The sequence below is a fragment of the Oncorhynchus mykiss genome, chromosome 10 (assembly GCF_057628025.1).
Source record: "Oncorhynchus mykiss isolate SJ-2025 chromosome 10, ASM5762802v1, whole genome shotgun sequence".
Lineage (NCBI taxonomy): Eukaryota > Metazoa > Chordata > Actinopteri > Salmoniformes > Salmonidae > Oncorhynchus > Oncorhynchus mykiss.
The window spans coordinates 26,365,421-26,387,254 of record NC_143031.1 but is presented as its reverse complement, the minus strand read 5'-3'; the positions used below and the strand labels follow the sequence as shown (position 1 = coordinate 26,387,254).

The 21,834-nt window shown below is 44.1% G+C and overlaps 1 protein-coding gene across 3 annotated transcripts in view; it reads left to right on the top strand.

Moving 5' to 3' along the window:
- Nucleotides 1–21,834, top strand: part of LOC110533553 (uncharacterized) — an 83,076-nt gene that overhangs the window by 16,675 nt on the left and 44,567 nt on the right. For all 3 annotated transcript variants that reach the window (XR_016483628.1, XM_090186221.1, XM_021617881.3), the window contains exon 3: nucleotides 391–941. Coding sequence is in view for 2 of the 3 variants with exons in the window: in XM_090186221.1 (XP_090042347.1) it covers nucleotides 391–941 (551 nt within the window). In the remaining variant the exon portion in view is untranslated. The remainder of the gene's footprint in view (nucleotides 1–390; nucleotides 942–21,834) is intronic.

The window sequence follows — 21,834 nt, the reverse complement described above, 5'->3', positions numbered from 1 at the left end:
TGTAAACACCGGCCCCATCTCTTTTACTACCCTGGCGGATTGCTGCGGTGCTGAGAGAGTTAACTGCATTGTGGGCAGGGCTATGGGGGAGGGGAGTGCTGTGTGTTTCATGGACACATTTGCATTAGAGAGCAGTTGCTGCCACTTAGCTGCTGTTGCTGTAGAGGGCACAGCCGATGGAAAGAGAAGAGGGAGAAAGAGAGTTTACCGGCTTTTCATGGGAATCTCACTCTGCTCTCATCCCCTGTTCTACCCTTTTGCCAGGGTGCTGCTGTGTACAGCTTTGTCAGTGGCAAGCATGCGGCTGAGAAAGTTCATCTGATTTGCTTTCACACACACCCCTCTCTTTCTCTCTCTCTCTTTTTTTGTGTCATTGTCTTGGGGTTCCAGGCATTCCAAGGCACGGAAGAAGAGGGAGATATAAGGGAAGGAGTACTGGGAGAGGCATTGGAGGACAGAGAGAGCCAGGGAAAGGAGAAAGGAGGAGAGGGCAGCAGCACCATATCGGACCAGCCCCTCGTCCCACCCCCCTCAGTGGACTCTGTGCCTTGCTCTCCGGCGAGCCCCCCGGGAGCCGGCTCTCCCACGCGTCCTCCCCCTTTAGATGCCTTCTTCAGGAGACTGGGGAGTCTATTCCACTTCAAGGCTGAACCCGCCACAGCAGTCCAGCAGCAGGAGGAACAGCAGGCAGAGGAGGGAGAAGAAGGACAAGAGGAGGAAACTGCATTAGCAGTGGTGTCTATTGAGCCAGACCTCTCAGGAATGACATGTGGTGCAGAGGGGGACCAGGACCACTGTGACTCCGCCGGGAGTCTGACGGGAGGAAAGGACACTCGACACACAGAGACAGAGGACAGGAGAGAGGGAGAGTCTGACCTACACAGTATATCGACATCCACAAGGAGTCCAACACATACAGACCTAGAGACTCTGGAGAAACCGTGAGTACTGTACTTCCTTCACGTGTGTGTGTGTGTGTGTGCGTGTGTGTGTGCGTGTGTGTGTGTGTGTGTGTGTGTGTGTGTGTGTGTGCGTGCATGCGTGAATGTGTATAATGGTATTAAGGACAGTAATAACTTACAACTCCCTTAGATGTTTATCTATGTAACTCTCAATGTATGTGAACAACAAACTAGACATATTTTTGTTAATCCTAAACCTCAGTTTCTCGCCCTTTCTTGGATTGTTTCCGGAACGGCACTTTGAGTTTCCTAAGACCCAGTGTAGGAATACGAGTATCTTGGACGGCTTAAAGCAGAATTGGGACAATAACAACACCCAGGAAGTGTAAAGACCCTGGACAGACCTTCCATTGTAGCCTGACCTTAACGGGGGATAAACTTCAAAGGCAGCCTTAGCGGACCTGCTGGTAATTAGCAGTAGTGGTGCCAGGCCTGGAATGTATACTAGAGGTCGGAGGTGCCCCTGGGCATGGGTGTTGGCACTCCCTGGCACCAGCGACGGTCACCAATGTGAGCAGGAGCGTGCGGACAGGCTCTGCCCCGATATGGAACCTTACACCATCGCATGGTGGGATGAATGAACTCTTGAGGCGTCGCAGAATGTTTGGGATACAACAGGTCTGTGTTGCGGCACCCGAACTGTTTGACAGTGCTGCCTTTCATGTGACTGCCAAACCAGAAGTAGGATGAAGTGCCACTAGACACGGATCTATAATCAGTTTTGCATTTCTTCTCTAATGGTTAAAGTTAGTATTTAGGGGGATGGTAAAAACTGATCTTGGATCTGTGCCTATGAAGAAGTTGGGCAATCTAGGTTCATGGTTGCTGCTCCACCCGAAGGAGATGAGCTGGGCTCTTGGATCATATCAGGACAATGCTAACATCTTTATGTAAACCCACAGCCAGTTAAAAGAGGAAGGAGCCTTTTACTTAGCCCTAATCCTCCTCAGTTACCTCAGGTTGACCCCATGGAGAAAACTACTGATTTGTTTAGCTCACCATTATCCAAACTGGTTTGTCTTTACACTGCACTCAATGCATCCAGAGGGATAGGTTGCCAAGGTCTGCATTCATCAGTTGGAAGTGCTCCACGGTACAGTAGCTGATGGGAGTAGTAAAGATAAGAGAGGCTAATGCATATACAGCAGGATAGTAGTGCTTTATAGATAAGTGCTATTTAGCAGCAGACGAGCTGTCACAAATCAAGTCAGTACTCAGAAGGGACAACCTATTCTTCTTAAGTCTCCTGGAGACTCCTGTCAAACCTAAATACTATTGGTCAGTGATTGAAATGTGCAGTTCTTTATTGTGTGTGTGTGTGGTGTGTGTGTGTGTGTGTGTGTTTTGCCCACAGTGGCAGCTGGGTCTTCAATGAACAGCTGTGACAACTTTCTCTCTCTTTCTCTCTCTTCCTCTCTTTCTCTCTCCCTAGTCCCTGTCTAGCCCCTGGGCTATATTTTAACACCCTGTCCATGCCAATGTCAGCCAGGAGGGATGTCTTCAAATTAGAGGTCGACCGATTAATCGGAATGGCCGATTAATTAGGGCCGATTTCAAGTTTTCATAACAATCGGAAATCGGAATTTTTGGGCACCGATTTCCGATTATTAAAAAAATATATATATATATTTTATTTTTATACCTTTTATTTAACTAGGCAAGTCAGTTAAGAACACATTCTTATTTTCAATGACTGTCTAGGAACTGTGGGTTAACTGCCTTGTTCAGGGGCAGAACGACAGATTTTCACCTTGTCAGATCAGGGGTTTTACTAGTTAACTAGATCACTAGTTAACTAGTCCAACGCTCTAACCATTCCACTCCACGAGTAGCCTGCCTGTTACGCGAATGCAGTAGAAGCCAATGTTAATTGCTAACTAGCATTAAACTTATCTTATAAAAAACAATCAATCATAATCACTAGTTATAACTACTAATCCAGTTTAGCAGGCAATATTAACCAGGTGAAATTGTGTCATTTCTCTTGCGGTCATTGCACGCTGAGACAGGGTATATGCAACAGTTGGGGCTGCCTGGCTCATTGCGAACTAATTTGCCAGAATTTTACGGAATGATGACATTCATTGAAGGTTGTGCAATGCAACAAGCATATTTAGACTTAGGGATGCCACCCGTTAGATAAAATACCAAACGGTTCCGTATTTCACTGAAATAATAAAAGTTTTGTTTTCTAAATGATAGTGTCCGGATTCGATCATATTAATGACCAAAGGCTCGTATTTCGGTGTGTTATTATGTTATAATTAAGTCTGATTTGATAGAGCAGTCTGACTGAGCAGCAGCAGGCCCGTAATCATTCATTCAAACAGCACTTTCGTGCGTTTTGCCAGCAGCTCTTCGCAAGCACAGCGCTGTTTATGACTTCAAGCCTATCAGCCTAATGGCTGGTGTAACCAATGTGAGATGGCTAGCTAGTTAGCTGGGTGTGCGCTAATACTGTTTCAAACATCACTCGCTTTTAGATTTGGAGTAGTTATTCCCCTTGCGCTGCAAGAGCCGCGGCTTTTGTGGAGCGATGGGTAACGATGCTTCGAGTGTGGCTGTTGTCTATGTGTTCCTGGTTCGAGCCCAAGTGGGGGCAAGGAGGGGGACGGAAGCTATACTGTTACACTGGCAATACTATAGTGTCTATAAGAACATCCAATAGTCAAAGGTATATGAAATACAAATGGTATAGAGAGAAATAGTCCTATAAATACTATATTAACTACAACCTAAAACCTCTTACCTTGGAATATTGAAGTCTCATGTTAAAAGGAACCACCAACTTTCATATGTTCTCATGTTCTGAGCAAGGAACTCAATCAAACGTTAGCTTTTTTTATGGCACATATTTTACATGGCACATATTTTTACATGGCACATATTACTTTTTTCTCCAACACTTTGTTTTTGCATTATTTAAACCAAATTGAACATGTTTCATTATTTATTTGAGGCTAAATTGATTTTATTGATGTTTTATATTAAGTTTAAATAAGTGTTAATTACGGACTCCTGGGTGGCGCAGTGGTTAAGGGCGCTGTACTGCAGCGCCAGCTGTGCCACCAGAGACTCTGGGTTCGCGCCCAGGCTCTGTCGTAACCGACCGCGACCGGGAAGTCCGTGGGGCGACGCACAATTGGCCTAGCGTCGTCCGGGTTAGGGAGGGCTTGGCCGGTAGGGATATCCTTGTTTCATCGTACACCAGCGACTCTTGTGACGGGCCGGGCCGGGCGCAGTGCACACTAACCAAGGTTGCCAGGTGTTTCCTCCGACACATTGGTGCGGCTGTGTTGAGAAGCAGTGTGGCTTGGTTGGGTTGTTTATCGGAGGATGCATGACTTTCAACCTTCGTCTCTCCCGAGCCCGTACGGGAGTTGTAGCGATGAGACAAGATAGTAGCTACTAACAATTGGATCCCACGAAATTGGGGAGATTAAATAAAATTAAAAAAAATGTGTTAACTGTTGTAATTGTCATTATTACAAATAACAAAATAAAAAAATCCAATAATCGGTATCGGCGTTGAAAAATGGATGGTTCAGTCTCTCTGAGGATAGACTATGTTGTACTTGACATTTTCCTCTAAAATGCTGTTTTCAGGGCCTGTTCGGGTTTTAACCTGTGGGTATTTAGGTTGGCACAAAGGTAGACAGAGTTGTCCCATGGCCCTGTAATACATTTCTGCCCTCTGCCTATCAGATCAGATTACGCTGATGTGTTTGTGTGTGTCAGCGCTGAGAGGTGACCAACCATGACTATGCACCACATAAACAAACACACGCTATGTTCTTCTACACACATACAGTGGGGCATAAATGTATTTAGTCAGCCACCAATTGTGCAAGTTCTCCCACTTAAAAAGATGGGAGAGGACTGTAATTTTCAACTATGGACTGGAAACTTCAACTATGACATACAAAATGAGAAGAAAAAAATCCTGAAAATCACATTGTAGGATTTTTAATGAATTTATTTGCAAATTATGGTGGAAAATAAGTATTTGGTCACCTACAAACAAGCAAGATTTCTGGCTCTCACAGATTTATAACTTCTTCTTTAAGAGGCTCCTCTGTCCTCCACTCGATACCTGTATTAATGGCACCTGTTTGAACTTGTTATCAGTATAAAAGACACCTGTCCACAACCACAAAATTGTAGACCTGCACCAGGCTGGGAAGACTGAATCTGCAATAGGTAAGCAGCTTGGTTTGAAGAAATCAACTGTGGGAGCAATTATTAGGAAATGGAAGACATACAAGATCACTGATAATCTCCCTCGATCTGGGGCTCCACGCAAGATCTCACCCCGTGGGGTCAAAATGATCACAAGAACAGTGAGCAAAAATCCCAGAACCACACGGGGGAACCTAGTGAATGACCTGCAGAGAGCTGGGACCAAAGTAACAAAGCCTACCATCAGTAACACACTACGCCGCCAGGGACTCAAATCCTGCAGTGCCAGATGTGTCCCCCTGCTTAAGCCACAACACAACTTGTCGTGTTTGGAGGACAAAGAGTGCTGAGTTGCATCCAAAGAACACCATACCTACTGTGAAGCATGGGGGTGGAAACATCATGATTTGGGGCTGTTTTTCTGCAAAGGGACCAGGACGACTGATCCGTGTAAAGGAAACAGATTTTGAGTGAAAACCTCCTCCCATCAGCAAAGGCATTGAAGATGAAACGTGGCTGGGTCTTTCATCATGACAATGATCCCAAACACACCGCCCGGGCAACGAAGGAGTGGCTTCGTAAGAAGCATTTCAAGGTCCTGGAGTGGCCTAGCCAGTCTCCAGATCTCAACCCCATAGAAAATCTTTGGAGGGAGTTGAAAGTCCGTGTTGCCCAGCAACAGCCTCAAAACATCACTGCTCTAGAGGAGATCTACATGGTGAAATGGGCCAAAATACCAGCAACAGTGTGTGAAAACCTTGTGAAGACTTACAGAAAACGTTTGACCTCTGTCATTGACAACAAAGGGTATATAACAAAGTATTGAGATAAACTTTTGTTATTGTAACCCTAACCCTAAACCTAACTCCTAAGCTTAAAATAGCCATCATGGTGACGTGGGTAATGTCCCCACAAGGAGAAACTGGCTCCTAAGCTCATTATTAAGCACTATTATGTGTTGGCACACTGTCCCTATGCAATACTATTTTTATTTATTTATTTTATTTATTTCACCTTTATTTAACCAGGTAGGCCAGTTGAGAACAAGTTCTCATTTACAACTGTGACTTGGCCAAGATAAAGCAAAGCAGTGCGACAAAAAACAACACAGAGTTACACAAAGGATACACAAAAGTACAGTAGAAAAATCTATATACAGTGTGAGCAAATGGCGTGAGGAGGTAATGCCATAAATATGCCGTAGTAGCGGCGTAATTACAATTGAATTAAAGTTAGTGAGGGAGATAAGTCTCCAACTTCAGCGATTTATGCAATTCGTTCCAGTCAATGGCAGCAGAGAAATGGAAGGAAAGGCGGACAAAGTGGATTTTAGCTTTGGGGATGACCAGTGAAATATACCTGCTTGAGCGTGTGCTACGGGTGGGTGTTGTTATGGTGAACAGTGAGCTGAGGTAAGGCAGAGCTTTACCTTGCATAGACTTATAGATGACCTGGAGCCAGTGGGTCTGGCGACAAATATGTAGCGAGGGCCAGCCGACAAGAGCATACAGGTCGCAGTGGTGGGTGGTATATGGGGCTTTGGTGACAAAACGGATGGCACTGTGATAGACTGCATCCAGTTTGCTGAGTAGAGTGTTGGAGGCTATTTTGAAAATAACATTGTCAAATGCCAAAGCCGAGGATCAGTAGGATAGTCAGTTTTACGAGGGTATGTTTGGCAGCATGAGTGAAGGAGGCTTTGTTGCAAAATAGGAAGCAGATTCTAGATGTAATTTTGGATTGGAGATGCTTAATATGAGTCTGGAAGGAGAGTTTGCAGTCTAGCCAGACACCTAGATATTTGTAGTTGTCCACATATTCTAAGTCAGAACCGTCCAGAGTAGTGATGCTAGTCGGGCGGGCTGGTGCGGGCAGCGATCGGTTGAATAGCAAGCATTTAGTTTTACTAGCGTTTAAGAGCAGTTGGAGGCCACGGAAGGAGTGTTGTATGGCATTGAAGCTCATTTGGAGGTTAGTTAACACAGTGTCCAAAGAAGGGCCAGATATACAGAATGGTGTCGTCTGCGTAGAGGTGGATCAAGGAATCACTCGTAGCAAGAGCGACATCATTGATATATACAGAGAAAAGAGTTGGCCCCTGTGGTAGCCCCATAGAGATTGCCAGAGGTCCGGACAACAGGCCCTCCGATTTGACACACTGAACCCCAAATCAAATCAAATTTTATTTGTCACATACACATGGTTAGCAGATGTTAATGCGAGTGTAACGAAATGCTTGTGCTTCTAGTTCCGACCCTGCAGTAATATCTAACAAGTAACCTAACAATTTCACAACAACTACTTTATACACACAAGTGTAAAGGAATGAAAAAGAATATGTACATAAAAATATATGAATGCGAGATGGCCGAACGGCATAGGCAAGATGCAGTAGACGGTATAGAGTACAGTATATACATATGAGATGAGTAATGTAGGGTATGTTAACATTATATAAAGTGGCATTGTTTAAAACCTCTCTGGGATCGTTCGGGACGCTAGCGTCCCACCTCGCCAACAGCCAGTGAAATTGCAGGGCGCCAAATTCAAAATAACAGAAATCTCATAATTAAAGTTCCTCAACCATACAAGTATTTTACACCATTTTAAAGATACACTTCTCGTTAATCCAACCACAGTGTCCGATTTCAAAAAGGCTTTTCGGCGAAAGCAGAACATATCATTATGTTAGGTCAGCAACTAGTCACAGAAAGCATTCAGCCATTTTCCAACCAAAGAGAGACGTCACAAAAAGCAGAAATATAGATCAAATGAATCACTAACCTTTGACGATATTCATCAGATGACACTCCCAGGACTCAATATTACACAATAGATGTATGTTTTGTTCGATCAAGTTCATATTTATATCCAAAAACCTCCGTTTACATTGGCGCCATGTTCAGAAATGCCTACAAATGCCTACACATCAAATAACAGAAATACTCATCATAAACTTTGATGAAAGATACATGTTTTACATAGAATTAAAGATAAACTTGTTCTTAATGCAACCGCTGTGTCAGATTTCAAAAAAGCTTTACGGCAAAAGCACAATATTCAATAATCTGAGAACAGCGTTCAGCCACAAAAGCAAGAGTCATAAATAGCATTATAAATCTTCACTTACCTTTGCTGATCCTCATCGGAATGCTTTCCCAGGACTCCCACTTCCCCAAGAAATGTTAGTTTTGTTCGATTACGTCCATATTTATGTCCAAATACCTCCGTTTTGTTCGCGCGTTTAGTTCACTATTCCAAAGGCACAATGCGCGAATGCAAAATCCAGACGAAAAGTCAAGAGTCCCATTACAGTTTGTGTAAACATGTCAAATGATGTTTACAATCAATCCTTAGCGTCTTTTTTATAATACAACTTCAATAATATTCCAACCGGACAATAGCGTATTCATTACAGAGGAAAAAGGAAGGAACGGCACGCTCGCGTGACCGCGCAGTAAACAACTGATTGGCCTCAGCCTAGTCCACTTGTTGAAACAGCTCTTATTCGACACCCTTCCACAATAGAAGCCTCAAACAATTTTCTAAAGACTGTTGACATCTGCTGGAAGCCTTGGGAAGTGCAATCTGGCCCCATAGACACAGCATATTGGATAGGCAATCACTTAAATGAAACTACAAACCTCAGATTTCCCTCTTCCTGGTTGGATTATGTCTCAGGTAGTTTACTCTGGGAACCTTATTCATCCAAGCTACTCAATATTGCCCCACTGTCACCAAGAAGTTAAAGTGGCTAGTGATACATTTATTACACACATTTTTCATTATTAAAGGGGCTAGAGATGAGTCAGTATGTTGGCAGCAATGTTAGTGATGGCTGTTTAACAGTCTGATGGCCTTGAGATAGAAGCTGTTTTTCAATCTCTCTGTCCCCGCTTTGATGCACCTGTGCTGACCTTATCTGAGAAGTAGTTGGTGAACCAGGTGAACTATACCATCAACCACTGCACTATTATACTTTCCACACAGTATGTGAACTGAACTAAGCAAATCCAGGCAAGAGGTGCCCATTGAAATGCATAAGCCTGTTGATTTCAATATGGATGGACAGCAAGGCAGATGGATGGTCTGAGATAGTGTATCCTCAGCAGATGATGTGAAATGAAAGAGTGATACAAAGAGGCCCTGCGGTCCACAGGCAGTTCTGTTCTGTTCTGCCCCCGTTATGGAACAAGAGAGGAAAGCAATAGTCAGACTCTGAGAGGGAGGAATAGGCCAAAAGACACCATGACCTCAGCAGAAGGGAGGGAGAGTGGGAAGTGGAGAGAAGAACAGAAGCAGTGTGCACGGGGACCTGGGGGAGAATGAGGGAAAATCACAGAGGAATGTGAGAGTCATGATGAGAAAACAGACATTTGAAATGCAAACTAATAAACAAGTGGAGTGAGGATATTTTGCTGCCTGGCTGAGACCCATCAACAAACTATCAGTTTCCTTTGCAACTCTGTTGATGTGCAGTAAATACATTCACTGCTAACTATCTTCCCCAACAGTTATAGTTTCTGCATGTGCAGCTGATAAACTGAGGCTCATGTTACCAATGGTTAGGAGTGAACTAAAATCACCCACATGACTCAACAAGGCCTTGACAGAAGGACATCTGTATCAGAACATCAGCCAAGTTAACTGCAACACTTTGACTGAATTGAATTCTGTCTGGAGTTATGTGAGCATGAGTAATGGAGATAGGCATGTGTGAATAGAAGCAAAATATAAAAATAATACCATTCATTTCAGAGATTAATTTATTTCTCAAGGTCAGTTGTCAGACAGCTGACTTTGATTTTTTGTTCCAAGATGGCGTAGCAGTCAGACTTCGTCCTCGTCTTGTCGTGTGTATCTTTTTATATCATTTTTATATCATTTTTCTTCGCATATATTTAAAAAAATATTTGTTCTATTTTTATTTACCTCAACTTCATCATAGTCTCTTGCAATCCGCCTCACCCAATGTGGTATGGATCTGCTATTTTCTTTACTTTTGAACCGGAACCCCCAACAGAAGCTAGCCAGCTAACTAGCTACTAGCTAGTAGTCAGCCAGCCACTGCTAGCGGTCATCAGCTAACCTTTAGCCCGGACAACTCTTGGCAGTCTGCACAGCGCGATTCGAACCAGAGCAAATCTGACTTATTTTTCTCCATATCTCCAGATTCCTACCGCAAGCTCTGAACCTTCTCACCTGGATCATCGCAGCTAGCTAGCCGCTGTCCGAGTTGCCACTCCTGGCTAACGTCTCTGTCCCGAAGCAAAAACCAATTTGCCTGGAGCTAGCTTTTGCTAGGCCCATCTCCCAGCTAGCCGAAGAGGTCCATCAGTCACTCCTTGGGTTACAATACCTATTTTGCCAATTGGCCTGGACCCCTTTTACTGCCGACTTGGAGCCCCGCCGATCCATCACGACTGGACTACCGATGTAATCTGCCCGAGGGGGGTTTTCAACTGGGTCCTTCGTTGCAACGTTCCCTGAATGCCAATCTGCTAGCCTGCTACCTGTCTAGAGCATATTGGACTGTTAGCTGAAGAGGCCCATTGGACAAATTCTTTGGCCACTATGCCGATTTTGCCAATTGGCCTGGGTCCTTTTACCACACGGAGCCCTGCTGATCCTTCACGACTGGTCTGCCGACATAACAACATGAGGGGGCTACAACAGACTTCTTCCGTCGCGACATCCCTCTAAGGCCCTTCTGCTAGCTTGCTTGCCCCGGCCCGCTAGCTGTCTGAATCGCTGTGTCTCCAGCCTGCCGAGCTATTCAGTGGACCCTATGATCACTCGACTATGCATGCCTCTCCCTAATGTCAATATGCCTTGTCCATTGCTGTTTTGGTTAGTGATTATTGCATCATTTCACTGTAGAGCCTCTAGCCCTGCTCAATACACCCTTTAGTTCTACCTCCCACACATGCGGTGACCTCACCTGGTTTAAATTATGTTTCTAGAGACAATATCTCTCTCATCGTCACTCAATGCATAGGTTTACCTCCACAGTATTCACATCCTGCCTTGAATCTATTCTACCGTGCCCAGAAACCTGCTCCTTTTACTCTCTGTTCCGAACGTACTAGATGACACAGGGTACAGGGTACAGCCTTTAGCCGTACCCTTATCCTACTCCTCCTCTGTTCCTCTGGTGATGTAGAGGTTAATCCAGGCCCTGCAGTACCTAGCTCCACTCCCATTCCCCAGGCGCTCTCATTTGTTGACTTCTGTAACCGTAAAAGCCTTGGTTTCATGCATGTTAATATTAGAAGCCCTAAGTTCGTTTTACTCACTGCATTAGCACAACCCTTTTTTAACCTTTATTTAACTAGGCAAGTCAGTTAAGAACAAATTCTTATTTTCAAGGACAGCCTAGGGGCAGAAAGACAGAGTTTTACCTTGTCAGCTCGGGGATTTGATCTTGCAACCTTTCGGTTACTAGTCCAACGCTCTAACCACTAGGCTACCCGCCGCCTCAACTCTGCCATCCCAGATGTCCTAGCCGTGTCTTAATCCTGGCTTTGGAAGACTACCAAAAACCCTGAAATTTCGATCCCTAACTATAACATTTTCCAACAAGATAGAACTGCCAAGGGGGCGGAGTTGCAATCTACTGCAGAGATTGCCTGCAGAGTTCTGTCTTACTATCCAGGTCTGTGCCCAAACAATTTGAGCTTCTACTTTTAAAAATCCACCTTTCCAGAAACAAGTCTCTCACCGTTGCCGCTTGCTATAGACCACCTTCTGCCCCCAGCTGTGCCATGGACCATATGTGAATTGATTGCCCCCCATCTATCTTCAGAGCTCGTGCTGTTAGGTGCCCTTAACTGGGACCTGCTTAACACCCCGACCATCCTATAGTCTAATTAACTGGGACCTGCTTAACACCCCGGCCATCCTATAGTCTAAGCTTGATGCCCTCAATCTCACACAAATGATTAATGAACCTACCAGGTACAACCCCAAATCCGTAAACACAGGCAACCTCATAGATTTCATCCTAACCAACCTGCCCTCCAAATACACCTCTGCTGTCTTCAACCAGGATCTCAGCGATCACTGCCTTATTGCCTGCGTCCGTAATGGGTCTACGGTCAAACGACCACCCCTCATCACTGTCAAACGCTCCCTAAAACACTTCAGCGAGCAGGCCTTCCTAATCGACCTGGCCCGGGTATCCTGTAAGGATATTGACCTCATTCCGTCAGTAGAGGATGCCTGGTTATTCTTTAAAAGTGCTTTCCTCACCATCTTAAATAAGCATGCCCCATTCAAAAAATGTAGAACCAGAAACAGATATAGCCCTTGGTTCACCCCAGACTTGACTGCCCTTGACCAGCACAAAAACACCCTGTGGCGTACTGCATTAGCATCAAATAGCCCCCACAATATGCAACTTTCAGGGAAGTTAGGAACCAATATACACAGGCAGTTAGGAAAGCAAAGGCTAGCTTTTTCAAACAGAAATTTGCATCCTGTAGCACAAACTCAAAAAGTTCTGGGACACTGTAAAGTCCATGGAGAACAAGAGCACCTCCTCCCAGCTGCCCACTGTCACCACAGATAAATCCACGATAATTGAGAATTTTGATAAGCATTTTTCTATGGCTGGCCATGCTTTTCACCTGGCTATCCCCCACAGCAACTTGCCCAAGCCTCCCAATTTCTCCTCCAGCCTAATCCAGATAGCTGATGTTCTGAAAGACTTTCAAAATCTGGACCCCTACAAATCAGCCGGGCTAGACAATCTGGAACCTCTCTTTCTAAAATGATCCGCCGAAATTGTTGCAACCCTTATTACTAGCCTGTTCAACCTCTCTTTCATATCATCTGCGATCCCCAAAGATTGGAAAGCTGCCGCGATCATCCCCCTCTTCAAAGGTGGAGACACTCTAGACCCAAACTGGATGCAGTCTATCACAGTGCCATCCGTTTTGTCACCAAAGCCCCATATACTACCCACCACTGCAACCTGTATGCACTCGTTGGCTGGCCCTCGCTTCATATTCGTCGCCAGACCCACTGGCTCCAGGTCATCTATAAGTCTTTGCTAGGTAAAAACCTTGCCTTATCTCAGCTCACTGGTCACCATAGCAGCACCTACTCGTAGCATGCGCTCCAGCAGGTATATTTCACTGGTCACCCCCAAAGCCAATTCCTGCTTTGGTCGCCTTTCCTTCCAGTTCTCTGCTGCCAATGACTGGAACGAACTGCAAAAATCACTGAAGCTGGAGACTCATATCTCCCTCACTAACTTTAAGCACCAGCTGTCAGAGCAGCTCACAGATCCCTCCATCTGTAAATAGCCCATCCAACTACCTCATCCACATACTTTTATTTACAGTGCCTTGCGAAAGTATTCGGCCCCCTTGAACTTTGCGACCTTTTGCCACATTTCAGGCTTCAAACATAAAGATATAAAACTGTATTTTTTTGTGAAGAATCAACAACAAGTGGGACACAATCATGAAGTGGAACAACATTTATTGGATATTTCAAACTTTTTTAACAAATCAAAAACGGAAAAATTGGGCGTGCAAAATTATTCAGCCCCCTTAAGTTAATACTTTGTAGCGCCACCTTTTGCTGCGATTACAGCTGTAAGTCGCTTGGGGTATGTCTCTATCAGTTTTGCACATCGAGAGACTGACATTTTTTCGCATTCCTCCTTGCAAAACAGCTCGAGCTCAGTGAGGTTGGATGGAGAGCATTTGTGAACAGCAGTTTTCAGTTCTTTCCACAGATTCTCGATTGAATTCAGGTCTGGACTTTGACTTGGCCATTCTAACACCTGGATATGTTTATTTTTGAACCATTCCATTGTAGATTTTGCTTTATGTTTTGGATCATTGTCTTGTTGGAAGACAAATCTCCGTCCCAGTCTCAGGTCTTTTGCAGACTCCATCAGGTTTTCTTCCAGAATGGTCCTGTATTTGGCTCCATCCATCTTCCCATCAATTTTAACCATCTTCCCTGTCCCTGCTGAAGAAAAGCAGGCCCAAACCATGATGCTGCCACCACCATGTTTGACAGTGGGGATGGTGTGTTCAGCTGTGTTGCTTTTACGCCAAACATAACGTTTTGCATTGTTGCCAAAAAGTTCAATTTTGGTTTCATCTGACCAGAGCACCTTCTTCCACATGTTTGGTGTGTCTCCCAGGTGGCTTGTGGCAAACTTTAAACAATACTTTTTATGGATATCTTTAAGAAATGGCTTTCTTCTTGCCACTCTTCCATAAAGGCCAGATTTGTGCAATATACGACTGATTGTTGTCCTATGGACAGAGTCTCCCACCTCAGCTGTAGATCTCTGCAGTTCATCCAGAGTGATCATGGGCCTCTTGGCTGCATCTCTGATCAATCTTCTCCTTGTATGAGCTGAAAGTTTAGAGGGACGGCCAGGTCTTGGTAGATTTGCAGTGGTCTGATACTCCTTCCATTTCAATATTATCGCTTGCACAGTGCTCCGTGGGATGTTTAAAGCTTGGGAAATCTTTTTTAATCCAAATCCAGCTTTAAACCTCTTCACAACAGTATGTCGGACCTGCCTGGTGTGTTCCTTGTTCTTCAGGATGCTCTCTGCGCTTTTAACGGACCTCTGAGACTATCACAGTGCAGGTGCATTTATACGGAGACTTGATTACACACAGGTGGATTGTATTTATCATCATTAGTCATTTAGGTCAACATTGGATCATTCAGAGATCCTCACTGAACTTCTGGAGAGTTTGCTGCACTGAAAGTAAAGGGGCTGAATAATTTTGCACGCCCAATTTTTCAGTTTTTGATTTGTTAAAAAAGTTTGAAATATCCAATAAATGTCGTTCCACTTCATGTTTGTGTCCCACTTGTTGTTGATTCTTCACAAACAAATACAGTTTTATATCTTTATGTTTGAAGCCTGAAATGTGGCAAAAGGTCGCAAAGTTCAAGGGGGCCGAATACTTTCGCAAGGCACTGTATTTGATTTATTTTGCTCCTTTGCACCCCAGTATCTCTACTTGCACACTCATCCTCTGCATATCTATCACTCCAGTGTTTAATTGCTATATTGTAAATATTTTGCCACTATGGCCTATTTATTGCCTCACCTCCCTTATCCTTCCTCATTTGCACACACTGTATATAGACTTTTTCTATTGTATTATTGACTGAATGTTTGTTTATTCCATGTGTTACTCTGTGTTGTTGTTTGTGTCCCACTGCTTTGCTTTATCTTGGCCAGGTCGCAGTTGTAATTGAGAACTGGTTCTCAACTAGCCTACCTGGTTAAATGTGTAGGGGACAGGAGTGAGTAAGAGAGAGAGGGATGAGATAAAGCAGCGGGATTGTCATTGAAGGGGAAGCTGCTTTTCACACACTGGGTGAAGAAGTAGGCCAAGCAACAATTATATTCATAGCACAGCAATTAACTACAGGACAATGGAGTAGCCACTCAGACAGCTGTGGCTGACACTGGGTAACCAAATTAAATCAAAATAAATGACATGGCTGATGTAGAGTTTTTCTCCTGCAGGGATGTAGGACTGGAAATGTAACAGAGGGATTGGAGGGGAGGGAAGCATCTGATTGCAACAAGGTAATGACTGATTAAATAAGGGATTTGCAAGCACTGTCTGGGTCAGTAGTTATAAAACACCAGTGGATTCTCCTCATCACACATATGCAATGACAATGAGCTATAAATAGAATGAGATATGAGAGGGACAGATTATCTAGGTTTTCATCCAGTTGGTGACAGATTTTCATGCGAATAGTTTTAAAAATCTGCATAAAACCATATGTGCATTTTCCCACCAAATATGTGTTTCCATCAAATTTACTTGTTGCGGATAAGGCTGTGCGTGATGACGTAGTGCACATAAAAATAACTTTTTCAATTAAATTGCTATGTACCATATAATAAATAGAAGTTTCAACTTTACTGATGGCTTTGTCACAACATTTTTGCGTTAGTTTATAAGGTACACCCATATATTACCGGGTCGGATCCCCCTTTGTCTCCAGAACAGCCTGCATTCTTTGGGGAATGGAAACGTTGCTCAAGTGATATCAAGGGACCTAATGTGTGCCAGGAAAACATTCCCTACACCATTACCCCATCGCCACCAGCCTGTACCGTTGATACCAGTTAGAATGGGGCCAGGGACTCATGCTGCATACGCCAAGTCTTGACGCAAAAGGAACTGGGATTCGTCGGACCAGCCAATACATTTTTTGTCACATTTAAACTCAGCAGAAAATGAAACAGCCCTTTTCCAGGACCCTGTCTTTCAAAGATAATTCGTAAAAATCCAAATAACTTCACAGGTCTTCATTAATGAACATGCCCTGTGGAACCGTCGTTAAGACACAAACAACTTACAGACGGAAGGCAATTAAGGTTAGAGTAATGAAAACTTAGGACACTTAAGAGTGTCTTTCTACTGACTCTGAAAAACACCAAAAGAGAGATGCCAGGGTCCCTGCTCAGCTGCGTGAACGTGTCTTAGGCATGCTGCAAGGAGGCATGAGGGCAATAAATTGCAATGTCCGTACTGTGAGACGCATAAGACAGCGCTACAGGGAGACAGAACGGACAGCTGATTGTCCTCGCAGTGGCAGACCACGTGTGATAACACCTGCACAGGATCGGTACATCTGAACATCACACCTGCGGAACAGGTACAGGATGGCAACAACAACTGCCCGAGTTACACCAGGAACGCACAATCCCTCCATCAGGACTCAGACTGTCCGTAATAGGCTGAGAGATGCTGGACTGAGGGCTTGTAGGCCTGTTGTAAGGCAGGTCCTCACCAGACATCACCGGCAGCAACATCACCTATGAGCACAAACCCACCGTCTCTGGACCAGACAGGACTGGCAAAAAGTGCTCTTCACTGATGAGTCGCGGTTTTGTCTCACCAAGGGTGATGGTCAGATTCGCGTTTTTCATCAAAGGAATGAGCGTTACACCACCAGCCATACTGCTCGTTCTGTGCGTGATTTCCTGAAAGACAGGAATGTGTTCTGCCATGTGTTCTGCCATGGCCAGCGAAGAGCCCAGATCTCAATCCCATTGAGCACGTCTGGGACCTGTTGGATCAGAGGGTGAGGGCTAGGGCCATTCCCCCCAAAAAATGTCCGGGAACTTGAGGTGCCTTGATGGAAGAGTGGGGTAACATCTCACAGCAAGAACTGGCAAATCTGGAGGAGTCTATGAGGAGGAGATCCACTGCAGTACTTAGTACCACACCAACTGCATTGACTGTTACTTTTGATTTTAACCCCCCCTCCCCCTTTGTTCAGGGACACATTATTCAATTTCTGTTAGTCACGTCTGTGGAACTTGTTCAGTTTATGTCTGTTGTTGAATCTTATGTTCATACAAATATTTACACATCAAATCAAAGTTTATTTGTCACGTGCGCCGAATACAACAGATGTAGGTAGACCTTACAGTGAAATGCTTACTTACAGGCTCTAACCAATAGTGCAAAAAGGTATGAATGTATAGTTAAAGTGACTGCATATGTGATAAACAGAGAGTAGCAGCAGAGTAAAAGAGGGGTTGGGGGGGGGGGGGGCATACAATGCAAATAGTCCGGGTAGCCATTTGATTACCTGTTCAGGAGTCTTATGGCTTGGGGGTAAAAGCTGTTGAGAAGCCTTTTTGTCCTAGACTTGGCACCCCGGTACCGCTTACCATGCGGTAGTAGAGAGAACAGTGTATGACTGGGGTGGCTGGGATCTTTGACAATTTTTAGGGCCTTCCTCTGACACTGCCTGGTGTAAAGGTCCTGGATGGCAGGCAGTTTAGCCCCAGTGATGTACTGGGCCGTATGCACTACCCTCTGTAGTGCCTTGCGGTCGGAGGCCGAGCAATTGCCATACCAGGCAGTGATGCAACCATGCTCTCGATGTTGCAGCTGTAGAACCTTTTGAGGATCTGAGGACCCATGCCAAATCTTTTCAGTTTCCTGAGGGGGATTAGGCTTTGTCGTGCCTTCTTCACGATTGTCTTGGTGTGTTTGGACCATTCTAGTTTATTGTTGATGTGGACACAGAGGAAGCTCTCAACCTGCTCCACTACAGCTCAGTCGATCAGAATGGGGGCGTACTCGGTCCTCCTTTTCCTGTAGTCCACAATCATCTCCTTAGTCTTGGTTACGTTGAGGGATAGGTTGTTATTCTGGCAGCACCCAGCCAGGTCTCTGACCTCCTCCTATAGGCTGTTTCGTCGTTGTCTGTGATCAGGCCTACCACTGCAAACTTAATGATGGTGTTGGAGTCGTGCCTGGCCATGCAGTCGTGGGTGAACAGGGAGTACAGGGAGGACTGAGCACGCACCCCTGGGGGGCTACAGTGTTGAGGATCAGCGTGGCAGATGTGTTGCTACCTACCCTCACCACCTGGGGGCGGCCCTTCAGGAAGTCCTGGATCCAGTTGCAGAGGGAGGTGTTTAGTCCCAGGATCCTTAGCTTAGTGATGAGCTTTGAGGGTACTATGGTGTTGAACGCTGAGCTGTAGTCAATGAATAGCATTCTCACATTTTTTATTTTACCTTTATTTAACTAGGCAAGTCAGTTAAGAACAAATTCTTATTTTCAATGGGTTAACTGCCTGTTCAGGGGCAGAACGACAGATTTGTACCTTGTCAGCTCGGGGATATGAACTTGCAACCTTTCGGTTACTAGTCCAACGCTCTAACCACTAGGCTACTTATTCTAGGCTACTTATTCTCACATAAGTGTTCCTTATTTCTTGTAAGCTTCCGGGTTAGAGTCCCGCACCTTGAGAGCGGCAGCTCTGCCCTTTAGCTCAGTGTGAATGTTGCCTGTAATCCATGGCTTCTGGTTGGGGTATGTACTAGAGGTCGACCGATTAATCGGAATGACCAAGTAATTAGGGCCGATTTCAAGTTTTCATAACAATCGGAAATCTGTATTTTTGGGCGCCGATTTCCGATTATTATTTTTTTTTACTTAAAAAAATAATAATTTTAATACCTTTTATTTAACTTTTATTTAACTAGTCAGTTAAGAACACATTCTTATTTTCAATGACTGCCTAGGAACTGTGGGTTAACTGCCTTGTTCAGGGGCAGAACGACAGATTTTCACCTTGTCAGCTCAGGGGTTCCAATCTTGCAACCGCACAGTTAACTAGTCCAACGCTCTAACCATTGCACACCACGAGTAGCCTGCCTGTTACGCGAATGTAGTAGAAGCCAAGGTAAATTGCTAGCTAGCATTAAACTTATCTTATAAAAAGCAATCAATCATAATCACTAGTTATAACTACTGATCCAGTTTAGCAGGCAATATTAACCAGGTGAAATTGTGTCGTTTCTCTTGCGTTCATTGCACGCAGAGTCAGAGTATATGCAACAGTTTGGGCTGCCTGGCTCATTGCAAACTAATTTGCCAGAATTTTACGGAATTATGACATACATTGAAGGTTGTGCAATGTAACAAGCATATTTAGACTTAGGGATGCCACCCGTTAGATAAAATACCGAACGGTTCAGTATTTCACTGAAATAATAAACGTTTTGTTTTCGAAATGATAGTTTCCGGATTCGACCATATTAATGACCAAAGGCTCGTATTTCTGTGTGTTATTATGTTATAATTAAGTCTGATTTGATAGAGCAGTCTGACTGAGCAGCAGCAGGCCCGTAATCATTCATTCAAACAGCACTTTCGTGCGTTTTGCCAGCAGCTCTTCACAAGCACAGCGCTGTTTATGACTTCAAGCCTATCAGCCTAATGGCTGGTGTAACCAATGTGAAATGGCTAGCTAGTTAGCTGGGTGTGCGCTAATACTGTTTCAAACGTCACTCGCTTTTAGATTTGGAGTAGTTATTCCCCTTGCGCTGCAAGGGCCGCGGCTTTTGTGGAGCGATGGGTAATGATGCTTCAAGTGTGGCTGTTGTCTATGTGTTCCTGGTTCGAGCCCAGGTAGGGGCGAGGAGGGGGACGGAAGCTAAACTGTTACACTGGCAATACTATAGTGCCTATAAGAACATCCAATAGTCAAAGGTATATGAAATACAAATGGTATAGAGAGAAATAGTCCTATAAATACTATATTAACTACAACCTAAAACTTCTTACCATGGAATATTGAAGTCTCATATGTTCTCAGATTTTGAGCAAGGAACTTAAACGTTAGCTTTTTTATGGCACATATTTTACATGGCACACATTTTTACATGGCACATATTACTTTCTTCTCCAACACTTTGTTTTTGCATTATTTAAACCAAATTGAACATGTTTCATTATTTATTTGAGGCTAAATTGATTTTATTGATGTTTTATATTAAGTTAAAAATAAGTGTTCATTCAGTATTGTTGTAATTGTCATTATTACAAATAAAAAAATCGGCCGATTAATCGGTATCGGGTTTTTTGGTCCTCCAATAATCGGTATCGGTATCGGCGTTGAAAAATCATAATCGGTCTACCTCTAGTATGTACGTACAGTCACTGTGAGGGGGACATCCTCGATGCACTTATTGATGAAGCCAGTGACTGATGTGGTGTACTCCTCAATGCCATCGGAAGAATCCTGGGAACATGTTCCAGTCTGTGATAGCAAAACAGTCCTGTAGTTTAGCATCTGCTTTATCTGACCCCTTTTTTATAGACTGAGTCACTGGTGCTTCCTGCTTTAATTTTTGCTTGTAAGCAGGAATCAGGAGGATAGAGTTGTGATCAGATTTACCAAATGGAGGGCGAGGAAGAGCTTTGTACGGGTCTCTGTGTGTGGAGTAGAGGTGATCTAGAATGTTTTCCCCTCTGGTTGCACATTTAACATGTTGATAGAAATTTGGTAGATCTGATTTAAGTTTCCCTGCATTAAAGCCTCCGGCCACTAGGAGCACCGCCTCTGGGTGAGTGATTTCCTTATACAGCTGACTGAGTGTGGTCTTAGTGCCAGCATCTGTCTGTGGTTGTATATAAACAGCCACAAAAAGTATAGCTGAAAACTCTCTAGGCAAGTAGCGTTGCCTGCAATTTATCACAATATACTCTACTTCAGGCGAGAAAAATCTAGAGACTTCCTCAGATTTCGTGCACCAGCTGTTGTTTACAAATATGCACAGACTGCACCCCTCCCCCTCATTTAACCGGAGTGCTGTTCTATCTTGCCGGTGCAGCGTATTTCCCGCTAGCTGAATATCCATGTCGTCATTCAGCCACGATTCCGTGAAACATAGGATATCACAGTTTTTGATGTCCCGTTGGTAGGATATTCGTGATCGTACCTCGTCTAATTTATTGTCCAATGATTGCACGTTGGCAAGTAATATTGACAGTAACGGCAGCTGTCCCCTGTACCTGCGTTTCTTCCTCTTGCAAATAACGGGGATGTTGGCCCTGTCGGGTGTTTGGAGAATGTCCTGTGCGTCTTTCTTGTTGAAGATAAAATCTTCATGTTAAGTTTGCTGAAAATAAATGCAGCTGACAGTGAGAGGTAATTTCTTTTTTTGCTGAGTTTATGTGCAGTGAAATGTGTTGTTTAACAGGGTCAGCCATAGAAGTACAGTGCCCCTAGAGCAAATTAGGGTAAAGTGCCTTGAATCAAATCAAACTTTATTTGTCACATGCGCCGAATACAACACGTAATGCTGAAATGCTTACTTACAAGCCCTTAACTAACAGTGCAGTTCAAGAAAGAGTTAAGAAAATATTTACCA